We start from the raw sequence: 17,687 nt of genomic DNA on the forward strand, positions 1-17,687 counted from the left end.
GGTACAGGCCAGAGGTGCAGGGGCTAAGAGGATTTATCAGAGACAGGTGGGGAACAGAACAGGCAGACTGACTGAAATACACCGCTGAGGGGCTGAAGGGAGCAGCAGGCAAGACAGGAGAGTTCTGCTGCACCATGTGGGGATCTCCCTGGCTGGCCGGTGATCAAACTTGTGCTGCAGAGGCTTCAGATAGCTTCATAATGCTGTGCTTAACCTCTTGTGCCACGAGAGAGGCCCTCCATACATCTGTTATTAAATTGATTGTTTTTTTTCTTTACCACCCCATCTGATGCTGTTTTGATTACTAATCCAACATGAGAAGAACCCAGAGGGGTTAGGGATCATTTCTTCTGTGCTTGGACACATAAATATATAATTGTATGTGTGTGTGTGTGTGTGTGCACGCAAAATTCACACTAAGATTAGGAAGTGAAAATTATATCACTCCATAGTGATTGCAGATCTGGATGGATTGCTTATTAGTTGGGATGCAGTTTAGGGAGGCCTGGATTTTGGTGACAAGGGGTTCTTTTAAAACTTTTATCTAGAATGAACATTGCTTCCCTACCATCTAACCACAAGCATGATTGTATTGGGTTGTGTCTATTTGTATTTTGAGTCCATATAATGTCTTCTAGACTGCTAGCTATACCTATGTGCTAACCAAATGTGGTAACTTCAGTTTTGTGAGTAAATTTGGTTGGTAAAAAATTAAGTGACTTTGGGCTTCTCTGGTGGTGCAAGGGTTGAGCACAACTCTGTGAAGATATCCGCACCCTCTGTAGCTCAAGTTCAATCCCTGGCCAGCCAGGGAGCTGACCCACATGGCACAGCACACCTCCCCTGCTTGCCTGCTCCTCCCCTCAGCATGGTATTTCAGTTAGTCTGCCTGTTCTGTCCCCCACTCTTTCTCTAGTGAATCCTCTCACCCACCACACCTCTGGCCTGTACACATGTTCTTGTATGCAGAAATAAATCTTTAAAAAAAAACTTAAGTGACTTAAATGACATAAAATAAGTCATTCTGCTTTAACTTTAAATGTATTCTCTTCCAAAATGGAGTTAATAACATCAACCATAACCAGAACTCAACGTTTGTCAAGTCCTTATTCTTTACCAGGGATGGCAATCAGTACCTCACTTGTGTTCGCATTTAGTCATCAGAAAGACCTATGTAAGATTGGTAATTAAAGGAATGAAGTCAGTATGATGAGTAAGTTGTGTTTATTCAAAAGCTATTTTCATGTATGTTGATGTTTTGAAATGTTCTGAACTTTTTTTTTTTCAATTAAAAAGAAAGACATAGTAATGTAAGAAGAACTAAAAATTCTACTGTGCAAATAAATCCTGCAAGTAGCTATGATGAAAAATGTGTAAATATCAGGAGAAGCTGTGAGTACAGTGGGGAGCTACAAACACATCTATCTGAATTAAAACAATAGATTCATGAAAAAAACTAAATGCTAGATCAAATTTTCAATTCTTATGAAAAATGTCTATTTAGAAGCAAGTAACCTTATTATCTATTTGTTTTAGTGTTAGTGTCTGGGGACTAAAACACAAGTTTTTTTTTTTTTCTTTGTTTTCTTTTTCCAGGTACACACTTATTATAGTAGAAGTGCTTGTTCTATTGTGTTACTTATTTTAGAGGTGAGGCAAATTGAAGGTGAGTGGGATTGAGTAATCTGTCCATTTTCATAGATGCTAAATCGTAGGTCCAGGATTGGATTCTAGATCTGTTAATTGTAGGGTGAGCTCTCTTAACTTCTATAGTACTGGTATCAATTAAGTTTTAGTCTTTTTTCCTCTTGCAGATATTATTTATTTATTTATTTATTTTGATGATGGAGTTTTACATGTGAGTGGAATTCCCCCTTGGGTATCACCTATTCTGTAGGACAGATCTTTTTATGGTTAATACTCACTGATGAATTGATATCTTTAACATCATATGTGTCTTCCTTCTTGTCATGGTATACTCTCTCATACTGATAGAACTATCCACCTTCTTATTAATCTTGGACAGTGTATCATCCATTTATTTTTTATTTTTTAAATTTATTTATATTCATGCATACAAGAACTGGCGTGTAGGTCAAGTGTGGGTTGTGAGAGGATTCACTAGAAACAGGAGTGGGGAGCAGAACAGTCGAATCTACTGAAATACACTGCTGAGGGGAACAGTGGTCACTGCTGAGGGGAGCAGCAGGTGAGAGAGGAGACATCTGCTGTGCCATGTATGTCAGCTCCCTGGCCAGGGATCACACTCATGTTGCAGTGGCAAGAGTGTGATAGCACTGGGACTTAACCCCTGTGCCACCAGGAAGACCCTTCTTTTATTTTTTTACATACATTTAAAACACATGTGTTTTATAATTCAAATGGAGTCAGAAATGGGAATGAATTTTAAATATCCCATGGAAGAGGTTAAGAAAGATTTTACTGAAAAAGTGGCACTTGCAAAAAGAGAGGATAGAGACACCATATTGTCCCAATATTCACAGACACTCTTCTTATCAGCTGCCTGCCATAATAGTCTCTGATCACCAGCTGCTCACATCTGGAAATCTCTGGACCTCTGGAAAGATACAGTCCCCACTGCTGGGAGAAACTAGGTTGAAGACCCTGGTTCCATGCTAGCTTTGGTGTTGTCAGTTTTTCTCTGGGGAGGGTGGAGGACAGGGTGCTTTAGGCAAACCTGAGTAAATTATTAATTGTTTTTCTAAAAGTGCTCCTTTCATTATTTCACTCTTGTTTGTGATCTCCTCTTTTCTTTCTCCATACCTATGATCTATAGTAAATTGACACATCGAAATCTTGAGAATGTTTGTAATATGAATGGAGTATTCTTGTGAAAGTAAAGCTTTTGTTCAGCACACATGTGTTGCAGACACTTAATTCTGAAATTCAGTCATTGCAGAACACAGGGGTGAGGTGAGAACAAGGAAAATATTTAGATCTTCTCTATGAAAATAAAAAAAAAATCAAGTAAAATATAAGTCTAGACATAGTCTATTTATTTTACCTTATTGGGTTTAAGTAACTGCTACAACTTGTTCTGGTTATAAGTCACTTGTGTTAAAAAAGATAGTTCTTCATCTTCTTTATTTCATGTGACTGTAGTGAGCACGTGTACTGCAAAAACACAGTTACTGCTGTTACGTAATATTGGGTCAAGGCATGAATGTTAATGTTAATTTATCTATCTATTATACATTTCATTTTTCTTTTGATCAGAAAAGAGAATTCTTACCTTATAAGTTATATATGAAAAATACAAATTAAATCTCTAAAGGTTAGTTGTGTGAAGTATTTGTCAACAAGAATGCATAAAGACCTTGAACATATTCATAGGTCACAAATATGTCCTCATCATCTGATCTGTATTCTTCTACTTGGCTATTGCCAATTTAGTAAAAAATGGAAAGATAATTTCACTCCTGTGTATGCACATATATAGTATGTATGTTCTCTATATAAATATACATGCATTTTATATGTGAAAATATTGAAGAAAATCTTTTTAGAGAAGTGTGTTTAAGAGTACCTGTGTTTCAACATTATTTAAACTTATTGTTATAAGTATGACTCCTTTCAACATGTACTATGTAAATATAGCTCATTTATGATAATATGATAAAGAAATATTACAGAACATTATTGTTAATTTTGTGGGAAAATTCCAAAGAGACATTCCTTTTACTTGTAATTATACAATAATATAATATTTGGGTCAATTCTATGCCTTAAGAAAATGCAGGAAATGTATTTTGCATCATTATTCCTCAAGCTAGAGTCATATTTATGGATTATCTATATTTTCTGTGTGCTATCCAAAGGCAGTGAGTTCCCTAGATATACGCCATTTATTCTAATGTCTTTAGGAGGGTGCATTTCTGTTTGCAGAGCCACATCCCTTCTATATGTCATGAGTTTAATAAAATGGATCAGCTGAAAATGATTGCCCTAAGCTATAGTGCATTATTGTTTGACAAAGAGATCATTCCTTTGGTGGGGGGGGGGGAAATGAGATTTGAATTGCATCAATTCTGTTTGCATTCAATTTATAAATGCATGGGATCTTTAACAGAATAGGAAATATTAGAAATGCACTCTCCTTTATTCAACAAATGTCTACAATTCAATCTGCAGAAAAAATAATAAGAAAGCAAGTATCGAAATGTTGCATTGGAATATTTTGTTTTCCTAGTCAAGTACCTAGACATGTCTTAAAGAAGAATTGCTTCCATTGTGTGTCTTCCCACTAGTTTTGTCTTTCACATTAAGATTTATGTTTTATGGATTTGCTTTAAGATAAAAGAAAAAGATGCAGTTCTCACCATGGGACACCCTGCTATTTCTTTATCTCTTGCTTTTTCTTTTTCTCTCTTATTTTCAGGATATCTCTGTTCCTATCTGAAGTCTTACTGAGTGAATTGAAGTACCAGCCTGTGTTATTACTGATATTTCCTTTTATTTAGTATAAAATTTAGCGATAACTCCTGGGAAAAGTGATGGAAAGGGAGGGGAACTAGTTCATATTGTTAAGGAGAAACAAGAAATAAATGATGAAGCTCTCCAAGTGTTTGAATCTTGGTCTTCCACTTTTATTTCCCAAAATATCATTGATAAATAGTATTAAAATGTATTTTTGCCCTTATGAAATTAAGACATTTTCTGTATCATGCCAGATATAAAATTGAATGTTTTCCTTTAAGTCAGATTTGTAAATCAGTCAGGGTTTATGGGTATGATCTTTGTTAAAAAATATATATATGCAAATAGAATGTTTTCAAAAAACTTTCTTTGGTTTGCAGGTACAATTCTGGTGGATAATATGCTGATCAAAGGGACTGCTGGAGGACCAGACCCTACCATAGAACTCTCTCTCAAGGACAACGTGGATTATTGGGTGTTGCTGGATCCTGTTAAACAAATGCTTTTCCTAAACAGCACGGGCAGAGTTCTGGATAGAGATGTTAGTGATTTTATTTTTTCTTTGCCCCAATATTTTCTTATTTTAATATCTGTGTGTGTTTGTTGACATGATTGCAAATTTTCTTCATACATTTTTTTTTTATTTTCTGAGTATATCAACAAAATATTGTTAGCTCCTTTCTTCCCTCTACCCCCTAAATTTTGTTTATTGAGGTCAAGTAGGTTTATATCTTTGCATCTGCATCTACAAATACACACTTTCATACCCTGCCCTCCACCAGTGCCCCAACAATTGTCCACTGTGTTCTACTAGGCTCCTTTCCCCCATACCTTTCCCACCACCTTCCCTCTCTGTTTGCCTCAGATTTGTAGTCATAATTTAAGAGTTTAATATTGATTTAGTTTTGACTGACCCTTTGTTATATTTCTCTATATTCTCACATTTAAGTGAAACCATCAAGAGAAGAAGGGATCATCTGTATTTGAAAGAACCAATGTATTTCCCATCTAACATCCTGGTAGCTTGTTAAAATTCTTAACAAGGAGAGAATACATAGACTAAAGGAGGGGTAACCTTAGAAAAGTAGGATAAGCCTGATAATAATTCATTTATTTCCAACAATAGCAAAGTTTAAGAGTATGATTGGATGTTACCTTGTGGACAGAGTTTGGTGGTAATACTAGTAGTGGCTGATTGTTCTTAACATGGTAAACATCGCTTTAGGGGTGAGTTCATGACAATATGCTATAAAGCTATAAAAAAAAATAGAAAAAAAGCAAAAGATTCCTAGCACTGTTGTAGCCCTGTCATCCTATGGAAGCACATCTAAGTATCTTGTTATTAATAAAAGCTAGATGCACTGAAAGTTTAAAAACTTCTGAGAAAGTTTAAAACTTGAGTCTATTTAATCAGTTCTCTAAAAGTAACTATCACTGATTTGCATTCCATTTAAAGTGCAGAAGAGAGTATGGGGTGAGGAACTTATTATATGGGACCTTGGGAATGCTGAGTACATGTACTCCCAATTGTCCAATTTATGAAATCCAGATAGCAGACGTTCAGTTTAAATGAACCTCAGCCATCTCACCTCATCATTCAGGATTTACTGTCCACCTTCCAATATGATGTGAAATTGATCAGAATTGAAAATATTAGGGAAAGGATGATCATGTATTTTCAATAGTTAAAATTCAGAGTCTCTAAGAGTTTTAGGTGAGGTAAGCAGATCATTGTATTCTGCCATTAGTAGAGTATACTTGTACATTTACAGAGGTCCATGATTGACCTGACTGAGTACTGGTGACAGATATAAAACATGGGAGGCAGTGGAGTGTAGAATGGTAGTGTTGGACTAAAAATAAGGGGAAAATTTCATCTTTGACTTTGCCTCACTTCTACTGTGTCCCAGAATTCATTAAGTGTTTTCATCATTGCAACTTTCTTTTTTTCATTAGAAAAGAGAAGGCAAAGCCTTTTTTTATTTGCAGAAGATATATCTACCAGAAAATCCAAGATAATGTCATTTTTCTAAATTTTATTCTATTTTTAAGGCTTTAATTTGTTATCTCTATATATTTTATATCATTATTCCATTAAGTCTTTGCATCATTGCAATTTTCTCTATACATCACAGTTACAGCTTTACCTAGGCATCTAAGAGCTATAAAATGGAGTGACATTTGGTATCTTAACATTTATCTTATCTTTATCTTATTACTTTTATTAAAGCTATCTAGACAATGGCACAAACCAGCGAGTTGCAAAAATTCCCCTTGCTGTGCTGCATTATGCTCAGTCATGCTTTGCTAGCTTGAATAACAGAAATTCATACCCAAGACAAATGGATTTTATAATGTGTAATGAATTTCAGAATATTCATGTGTTTTATTGTTTTATTTTTTTTATTTATATCTTTTACATTATTGTGCATTCCCAATTAAATTCCTACCTCCAGTTCACCCATGAGCCATCACCATAGTGCCTTGTGCTCGTTTTTTTCCCTGTTTTGATCTTTTTTCCTCCCCCGCCTCACAGAATGTCTCTTATTAATGATTGCCTGCTAGTTTTTGTTTATTATTATTATTATTATTATTATTATTATTATTATTTTCCTGATCCCTTATTTGTTTCCCCTATATTCCTTCCTCCTATAAGTGAAACCATTTGATATATATTTTTTTCTTTTTCCTTCTGTCTTATTTCACTGAGCATTATCCCTTCAAGCTCCATCCATGTTGCTGCAAATGGCATTAGTTTATAGTTTTGATTGCTGAATAATATTCCATTATGCATATGTGTCACATCTTCTTTATCCAGTCATCTATTTTGGGCCATTTGGGTTGTTTCCATATCTGACCTATTATAAGTAGTACTGTAATAAAGAGGGATACCAGTATCTTTTTGAATACATGTTTTTTTGACCATTGGGCAGAGTCCTAGGACTGAAATTACTGGATAATATGATAGCTCCATTTTTAGTAGTTTGAGGAACCTCCACACAGCTTTCCATAGTGGACCATTGCCATTTTATATTTTGTTCCCTTTTTTAAATCATTCAGTATTTTTTTTCTTAATCATTTACTGTTTGCTAGTAATGTATGTTCTTTGTGGAACCATTTTTTTTTCCTCTGCATTGAATATTAAAAGTATATTTTTTGGTTTGAACTATGAGAAATGAGAAGGGGCACCCTTAGTATAAATGGACTGTGTTATATCTTCCTAGTTTGTAACTTTGTTGAATTTGAATTACTTATCAACATTTAGTTTGCTTTTGATAATACAGGTTTTCTCCACTAACCAAAAGTAGAGCCTTCCTATAAAATCTTTCCTAAATTAAAAATGGCATAAAGGAAAAAGCAATTACCATTAATTTATATGAAAATGTAGTGTACTAAGACCCCTGTATTTATAAATCATACCAAATAACATGTAAGCCATAAAATGACACCAAAATGTGTAAAAGCAAGAATGATACAAACCCCATGATAATACTAATATATAGTCAATATGTTAAAACAATAATACTAACATATAGTAAAAGCAGGAACAATAATTATAAATTCATAGTCAATATAAAGTAGTTCACAGGAAAGGAACCTGGCAGGGCCATTCTCACTGATCAGGGTATGTGCAGCCTCTGTAAGGGCTGTTGCAATATGAATGTAAAACGCCACATTCACTTCTCACCTTATGTCAAAAGACCTCAAATGTTCTCTGGCTTTCCTTCATTTAGTGAATACAGGTACTAATGTCCTACTTCCATAAAAGTGAAATGGGTCAAAGAGAACTTTTGACAAATAGGGGATTCCTGTATCTGTTTTTTAGTAGTATTTTAAAAATTTCTGGTAAGAGCAGAAATTCATGGACATTTGTTAAACTGAAACAATATCATGACAGTACACCTAAATGTGACTTGCCCTAAAAGTAGTGATTGCAATAATGAGCACAGGTATCATTTATGGAACTAGTCTGGATCTTTATCAAAATAATCACAAATGATTTTCATTTAAAGTGTTCTTTTGGATTAGGAATACTATGATCTTGTTAAACTTGCAAAGATGGTTGATAAATTAAAATCATATCAGTGAGCATCTTACTGAAATCATCTGAAAATGCTGGAGACTAGAACATCTAAAATATATGAAATGTTAAATGACTATTACAGAGGAACATCTAGAAATAAATTAAAATACACACTCACATACTTGCAGCATTTGGCAAATAAACTTGTTGAAATAATGGTAAGACATTAATAAACATGCTCTGGGATTTGGTCACATGTAAAACCTGTGTTGTATTGTCAAGATTTAACATTGTTGACTTATAGAAATATTCTTAACTCTGGTGGTGAGATTTTGCACACCTGAATTAAAATAGATATAGAACTGCTACTTCCTAGTAATCAGGGAAAACTTTATAACATCCCTTTCTTCCTCATCACTTCCCCTCCCAATCTCCTCCCAAAAAAAGAGTTTGTAGAGGAAGAGGATACTTGTAGGTCAGAGAAAAAAATAATGTCAAAGAATTCCTTCATTCCAGAATGAAATGTGAGGCTCAATGAGCAGAGTAATTTTTTTTAAAGATTTATTTATTTATTTATTCATTTATTTATTTATTTGTTTGCTTATTTATTTGTATGTTTATTTGTTTGTTTGTTTATTTATACAAACACTGGGTACAGTCAGACATGTGGGAGGGTGAGAGAATTCACCAGAGCCAGAGCGGGGAGCAGAATATGCAGACTGATGAAACACAATGCTGAGGGGAGCAGCAGGCACGGCAGTAGGGTCTGCGTGCCATGTGAGACCCTTGCCGGTGGGCCCGGGATCAAACCAGCTCTGCAGAGGCTGCGGGCAGCTTCTCAGCCCAGCACTCAACCCCTGCACCACGGGGGGAGGCCATGGAGTAAGTTTCTTTAACAAATTTAAGATGGTAGATCCCTCACTGAATGAGTGCAGGAAGAAAAGACAAAAATCCAGATAATAATGACATGTAAAATTAAAGCAGTCATAACTAGATACAGTGCATAATTTTCATACTGTAGTCTTTAACATTTAATGAGTATGGATACTTTATAGTAATATCAAATTTTAGAGCTAACTGGGCCTCCCTGGTCGTGCAGGGGTTAAGATGCAACCTATGAAGTAATCCACAACCACTGCAGTATGAATTCAATTCCCAGCTGGCCAGGGCGAAACCCACATGGCAGGACAGACCTCTCCTGTCTCACCTGCTGCTCCCCTCAGCAGTGTACTTCGGTCCGTCTGCCTGTTCTGTTCCCCACTTTCTCTCTGGTGAATCCTCTCATCCCCCAAATCTCTGGCCTATACCCCAATTATTGTATAAAAATAAATCTTAAAAAAATTAGAGCCAAAATAAATGTTAAAGTTCAACTAATTCAATTCTTTCTTTCATAATCAACTATGAAATAGATTTAGAGACACTCTTTAGATCTGAGCATTTTAATATAGTGAAATGAAGAAAACAAAGAGCTAGAGTTACTCTTTTTTTTTCTACAGTGGTAGTGCATTTTATTCTGATACTGTGCTATTTGCATTTGCAGTTATTAAAAATACTATTAATTTTATGTAATCTTATAGATCAGAGATGAATCTTGCTTTTTAAAGGTTATGATATAAGAATCTTAGATATAAGAGTACCCTGTGATTGTCTACCCACATTTTTGTGGTTTTGAATTCTGTTGCTGTTATTATTCTTTAAAATTTTTCTGAGGTAACATTGATTTACAATACTGTCCATGATTTAGAGCTGCTATAAAATCACACCTTTTAGGTATATGTTGCCACACCACACCCACTACAAAGGCACCCATAGTTCACCATAGTCATTGTTCCCCTTTCAACTTTGCCACCTCCCCTCTTCTTCCCCTGTTAGCCTCAAGTCTGAAGTCAGGTTTCTAGAATTTGTTCCTGGTTTGGTTTCATTTGACCTTTCGTTTGCTTATTTGTTTCTCCATATTGTTTCATATTTTACTGGTGAACTGCTGTAATTTATATTTAGGTGAACGAGGTTTAATCTAGAAACTATAAATGAATCCCTCAGAGCTAATTAACAAGTAAGGCAGGTTGTCAGATATTTTTTAATAGCAGGGAATTATTCTTTGATAAATGTGTAAATTAAATTCAAGCAAAGGGTTAGAAATATACATATAAAAAACAGTAAGAATGCTGTAGAAGAAGTACAATATAAAGGTGGTGGATAAATGGTAGGAGGAGGGGTAGGAAAAATAAGAGTGCAATAGTGTAGATCGGTGAGCTAATAATAGAGGCTGTTGTGTAAAAAAAGAGCAACTATGAAAGGTTAAAATGTTAGCCTGATATATAAAGAAACTGAGATATCTTCATAATATATCAGGAATAAATTTGGTCATTAAGAAATATTTCTTTGAGGCTTATGCCATTGTTTTTCAAAAGTTTTAAATTTTTATGAGTCAGGGAAATAATGATAGATTGAACTGTTCTTATGGATTTGTGAGTAAGTCTTCATCTTCAGAAAGTAGAACACTTAGTCTGCATTTCCACCAACTCTGTGGACTAATTTCTAAGGACAAAGCTTTTTTACACATGAATAAAGTATCTGTAATCAATTTCACAAGTGTTACTAACAAGGTTACATAGATTCCAGGTTATAGATCGTGCCTTGGGTAAATAATCTTCCCATTTTTCTTAGTCTAAAAATTGTTAGCAACTATTACATCTCAAAAATAGTAATTTTAGACAGAACTAAGAAGCAGTGCTTATTTGCAATATATGTGGTTTATAGTCCACCTACTGGAGTAACTTGCTGAAGTCTTAGTGAATCTTTAGATACTAGCTATAAGGGTACATTTTCTATAAAAGAAAATGATCTTCATGTGCTTAAAAATATCTCTTCGTTTCAACTTCTAATTTTAGTGTTGTTCACTACATCCTATATTACCTCTGAACTTTTAAAATTCTTGTGAATAGCACTTTCTTCTGTCACAGTGCTTAAGAGCTTTATTAATCAAATTACAAAAACTTATATTCTGAACATTCTTAACCCTGTGCCCATCCATTTTATGTGAAGCATAGGCCACTATTGCTAGAAAAGCTGTGTGTTAAGTTAGTATTTTAGTCCAAATGTAATCATTACTAGAAGTAATGCCTTTAATTGCAAATAAATTAAAAAAATACAAACATACCAGAAAATCAAAAATGTATACACACACATATGTAATTTTACCATCTAGGTAAAATAACATTTAATTTTGCACTACCATATATTATTTTAGATGTGTCTTAGTATGTGTTTTTATAGTACTTATGAAATTGAGTCATAATGCTTTCCGCTTGCCTTTTAAATGCAATTTGCATTGCACATCTTTCCATGCCATTGAATGTATACTTATATAGTTTTTAAAAAATATTTATTTATTTATGAATGCAAGAGCCGGGGTACAGGCCAGAGGTGTGGGGAGTGAGAGCATTCACCAGAGACAGAGTGGGGAACAGAAAGGCAGACTGACTGAAGTACACTGCTGAGGGGAATAGCAGGTGAGTCAGTAAAGGTCTGCTATGCCATGTGGGTTGCTCCCTGGCAGGTTGGGGGATTGAACTCATGCTTCAGAGGCTGTGGATAGCTTCATAGGTTGTGTCTTAACCCCTTGCACCACCAGCGAGGCCCTATAAGGTTGTTTTTAATGGCTTTATAGTGTTAAAGTGGATATGTAAATCAGGGATAATTTTCAAACTGATATCCCTGGACATGTTTTTTTGCAAGTCTTGGTGGTTAAAAAACACTAAAGTGAAAATTCATATATGCACTTTCCTAATTTTGTCCAGTTATTTTATGATGATAAATTCATTTATCTTTATTCAATTACTGGGATACTGATTTATAAACATTTTACTAAGCAATCATCCAGAAATATTTTACCTATAGACTTCCACATCCATACTGCTAAATACAGTATTTGAAAATAAATTATTAATCTTTCTAAACATTTATAATGACATTAGTCTATTTGGAGAGTTGTCTTTTTAATTTATATTTTAATATTATTTATATTGATTTGGAATAAAATATTTTCTAGGGCATACCTCTCTTTGCTCCTAGTTAACATAATTTTATCAAAAATAACAGTATTTCATATCAAAAATTAATGCCCAATTTCTTCTATAGATTGCATTTACAATTGTCATCTAAATTAAATTACTAATACTGCAAATTTAAATATATACATATTTATAATATCTTTAAAGTTCTAGATAATTTCAAACATGTCTTTCTACTCAAGCTAAGTGAATGATGCAACACATTAGATATTGAATGACTGCATTATTATGGATAAGTACAAAATATTGTAGTGCCTTTTAAAATATAGGGCATTTACCCAAAATGTATTTTTTATGGTATTGCTCAATTTCTCTGAATGTTCATTTCATGAATATAATGAATCTTAATAAAAATGTGAATGCTCTAAATAGCAAACCAGAACCAACAATTAGCATTTGATCCTACTAACAACTGCCAAAGCTCTATATTACAGTACTTGCTAGAATTGATTTTAGTTTTAATGGAAAATTGCTCTGCAATTTTTTTTCTTAGTGGTAAATTTCCCACTGAATCATACAATTAATACTTTTAGAAATGTTTTTGTCTGCTTGTGCTTCTATAACAAAATCATTATCTGAGTAGCAATAAAACAACAAAAAATAATGTCTTACATTTTGGAAGCTGAAAATCCAAGCATGGGAAGTCAAGGGCCCTTTTTCAGGTTGCAGACTTCTCATTATACCCTCACATGGTAGAAAGGAACAGGAGCTCTCTGAGGTCTCTTTCATATGAGCATTAATCTTATTAACAGGAGCTTTGCCTTATAGCCTAATCATCTCCCAAAAGTTCCTACTTATTCATATCATCAAATTGGCCATTAGGATTTCAACATAAGAACTTTTCTGGGGCAGCAGGGGGGTGCAAAAACATTCAGGCCATTGAAGAAAATGTTCTGATTTTATTTTTTTAAAGAAATTTTTTTAAGATTTATTCATTTGTACAAGAGATGGGGTACAGGCCAGACATGTGGGAGGCTGAGAGGATTCACCAGAGACAGTACAGGCAGACCTACTGAAAAACACTGCTGAGGGGAGCAGCAGGCGAGACAGGAGAGGTCTGCCGTGCCATGTGGATATCTCCCTGGCCGGCTGGGAATCAAACCCGTGCTGCAGAGGCTGCGGACCACTCCAAAGGGCTGTGCTCAACCTGCTGCATCACCAGGGAGGTCCAGAAAATGTTCTGATTTTAAACAGAATTAATTGACTTATACTGAAGGCACAAAGATGCCTACAAGTTAGTGTGATGTCAACTTTTAGTATTAAAAATATCTATATCATGGAATTGAAAAATTATTTGATTTTAAGAAAATTGTTAAATTTATCAGAACCAGAGGAAACGCATAATATTATCTAGTTTCCGCACTCCTCCGTTTGTGTGCGCTGTTCTTCTCTAGGCAGATCAGACTTACTTGTATATTTATAACTTGACTCACTCATTTCCTTGATTTGCTCTTTTGACGTTAGCTTTTTTTGTTTACTCCACTTCAGTAACCTATACAATACCTACCACAGACTGACCATAGTCACTGTGTTTTTTATTTTCTTATTGATAAAGAGAAAGTATCTAAATACTCACTGCTTGGAGACAATTACAGACAGGGAAGTAAGGATGACATTACATGCTAGATCCTAGCTCATTTATACTTAATTTTTCTGTACCAGTGAGGAGAAATTGTATTTTCCAGTGGAGGCCATTAATTATTTTTTATTCTATTTTATATATTTTACATCATTTTTCATATTTTTTTAAATATTTGTGTATTTACACAAGAACCGGGCTACAGGCCAGATGCGCGGGAGGGTGAGATGATTCATCAGAGACAGAGCAGGGAACAGAACTGGCTGACTGAGAAAATACACTGCTGAGGGGAGCAGTGAGCGAGACAGGAGAGATCTGTCTAGCCATGTGGGACCCTCGCTGGCTGGCTGGGATCAAACCCATGCTGCAGAGGCTACAAACAGCTTCACAGTGCAGTGATTAACTACCTGCACCACCAGGGAGGCCCCATAATTATTTCTTAATGGAAATATTTATACAATTATGACTGTATAGAACTAAAAGAAAATGTAATATGAACAATAAGTATTTTTTTTTATTTTACGTCATTGTTCATTTTTAAACAATATTTGCTTCCCCCCACCCCCTCAGGGGTAGTCCCCATAGAGTTTCCTTTACCAATGCACCATCACCTCAGTCCCATGTGCTCCTCCCACCTTCCCTCTGATCCCTCTCCCTACTCCTCCCCTGCAGGATGTCTATGATTTATAATTGTCTGTTTTTGCTTTGTTGTGTTTTTTACTGTTATTATTTTCTTACACTGATGTCTAATTTGGTTCCTCTATATTCCTGCTATAAGTGAAACCGTCTGATATATTTTTTTTCCTTCTGCCTTATTTTTTTAAATATTTATTTATTTATTCATACAAGAGCTGAGGTACAGACCAGAGATTGTGGGGAGGTGAGAAGATTCACCAGAGACAGAGTGGCAAACAGAACAGGCAGACTGACTGAAATACACTGCTGAAGGGAGCAGCGGGAGAGACAATAGAGGTCTGCTGCGCCTTGTGGGTTGCTCCTTGGCTGGCCGGGGATCGAACTCCTGTTGCAGTGGCTGTGGATTGCTTTATAGGTTGTGTCTTAATCCTTACACCACCAGGGAGATCCCCTTCTGGCTTATATCACTGAGCATAATTTCTTCTAGTTCGATCCACATTGCTGGAATGGCATGAGTTTATCTCTTTTGATTGCTGAATAATATTCCATTGTGTATATATGCCACATCTTCTTAATCCAGTCATCTATTTTGGCATTTGGGTTGTTTCCTGGTTTTACCTATCGTAAATAGTGCTGCAATAAACATAGGGGTACAGGTGTTCTTTTTGAATAGATATTTTTGTGTCCTTAGTGTAGTTCCCTATCAGTGGAATTGCCAGGTCACCAGGTCTTATGGTCACTCCATTTTTAGTAGAATGAGGAACCTCCAGAGAGCTATCCATAGTGGTTGGACCAGTTTGCACTCCCACCAGCAGTGTAGGAGAGTTCCTTTTTCACCACATCCTCGCCAACATTTGCTGTTGCCTGTTTTTTTGATATGTGTCATTCTTACTGGTGTAAGCTGGTATCTCAATGGGGTTTTAATTTGCATTTCCCTGATTATAAGGGATTTTGAACATTTTTTCATATGCCTGTTGGCCATTTGCATTTCCTCTTTGGAGAAATGTCTTTTAAGTTCTTCTGCCCATTTCTTGACTTCATTGTTTATTTTGTTTTTGTTGAGTTGGATAAGTTCTTTGTATATCTTTGTGATCAGTCCCTTATCAGTTGACTGGAGTGCAAAGATTTTTTTCCCAGGCAGTGGGGTATCTCTCTGTTTTGGTTAATGTCTCTTTTTCTGTGCAGAAGTTTTTCAGTTTGATGTAATCCCAGCTGTTTATCTTTTCCTTGACTTTCTTTGCTTTGGGTCATGAGTCTTTAAAGATGTTATTGTGATGTATGTCTCATAGTGTTTTACCTATATTTTCTTCTATATATTTTATGGCTTCAGGTCTTATGTCTAGTTCTTTTATCCATTTTGAGTTGATTTCTGTGCATGGTGGAAGGTAGTGGTCTAGTTTCATTTTTTTTTTGCATGTGGTGGTCCGGTTTTCACAGCACTATTTATTGAACAAACTGCCAGTGTTCCATTGTATATTCTTTGCACCTTTGTCAAAAATCAGGTGTCCATATAAGTGTGGTTTTACTTCTGGGCTCTCTATTTGGTTCCATTGGTCGGTGTGTCTGTTTTTGTTCCAATACAAAACTGTTTTAATTATTATGGCTTTGTAGTATAGCTTGGAGTTTGGAGGTGTGATACCTTCTTTCTCCTTTGTTTTCATCAATAGGGCTTTGGCTATTCTTGTTTTTTCTTGTGTGTGGTTCCATATGAATTTCGTCAGTATTTGTTCTATTTCTTTGAAGAATGTCATTGAGATTTTTATTGGAATAGCATTGAATTGGTATATTGCTTTTGGAAGGATGGTCATTTTTAATAATGTTAATTCTTCCAATCCATGAGTAGGGGATGTCTTTCCATTTCTTTGTGTCTTCTATTTATTTTAATAGTGTTTTATAATTTTCTTTGTATAGGTCTTTCACCTCGTTTGTTAGGTTTATTCCCAAGTATTTATTCCCATGAAGTGGGAGGGTTCCTTGTATCTTTTCATGATTTATTTCTAGTTTGATGCCTTTATGATCGGAGAAGATAGTTGGAATTATTTTGATCTTCAATTTTTTGTTTCAATTATAAAAGGGATGTTTTTCTTGATTTCTTCTTAGATTGATTGATTGTGTATAGGAAGGCTACTGATTTTTGGGAGTTGATTTTGTATCCTGCTGCATTACTGAACTGGTTGATTATTTTGAGTAGTTTTTTTGTGGAGTTTTTAAGGTTCTCTATGTATATTATCATATCATCTGCAAATAGCGATTTTTTTACTTCTTCTTTCCCTATCTGGATTCCTTGTATATATTTCTCTTGTCTTATTGCTCTGCCTAGGACTTCCAGTATTATATTGAAGAGCAGTGGTGAGAGAGGACAACCTTGTCTTGATCCTCTTGATCCTGATCTTAAAGGAAAGGCCTTCAGCTTTCTTTTTTTTTTTTTAAAGATTCATTTATTTATTTATACAAGCACTGGGTACAGTCAGAAGCACGGGAGGGTGAGAGAATTCACCAGAGCCAGAGCGGGGAACAGAACAGGCAGACCGATGAAATACACTGCTGAGGGGAGCAGCGGGGGTGGCAGGAGAGGTCTGTCACACCATGTGGGACCCTCGCAGATGGCCGGGGATTGAACCGGCGCTGCAGAGGCTGCGGGCAGCTTCACAGCCCAGCGCTCAACCACTGCGCCACCAGGGGAGGCCCAGGCCTTCAGCTTTTTGACATTGAGAATAATATTGTCTGTGGGTTTGTCATATATGGCTTTTATCATGTTAATGTATGCTCCTTCTATTCTGAGAATTTCAAGACCCTTCATCATAAATGGATGTTGGACTTTGTTGAATGTTTTCTCAGCATCTTTTGATATGATCATATTTTTTTTTTTTATTTTTCTTTTTGTTGATGCATTGGATTACACTGATTGATTTTCATATGTTGAACCATCCTTGTGCCC

General features: G+C 35.3%; 1 protein-coding gene across 1 annotated transcript in view; it reads left to right on the forward strand.

Annotated features, from left to right (window-relative positions):
* Nucleotides 1-17,687, forward strand: part of PCDH15 (protocadherin related 15) — a gene marked incomplete at both ends in the record, with an annotated part of 665,703 nt that overhangs the window by 220,155 nt on the left and 427,861 nt on the right. Inside the window, one exon of the mRNA XM_084244834.1 lies at nt 4,818-4,978. Within this exon, the coding sequence (XP_084100960.1) occupies nt 4,818-4,978 (161 nt within the window). The remainder of the gene's footprint in view (nt 1-4,817; nt 4,979-17,687) is intronic.

The sequence above is a fragment of the Talpa europaea genome, assembly GCF_964194135.1.
Source record: "Talpa europaea genome assembly, chromosome: 10".
NCBI classification, from domain to species: domain Eukaryota; kingdom Metazoa; phylum Chordata; class Mammalia; order Eulipotyphla; family Talpidae; genus Talpa; species Talpa europaea.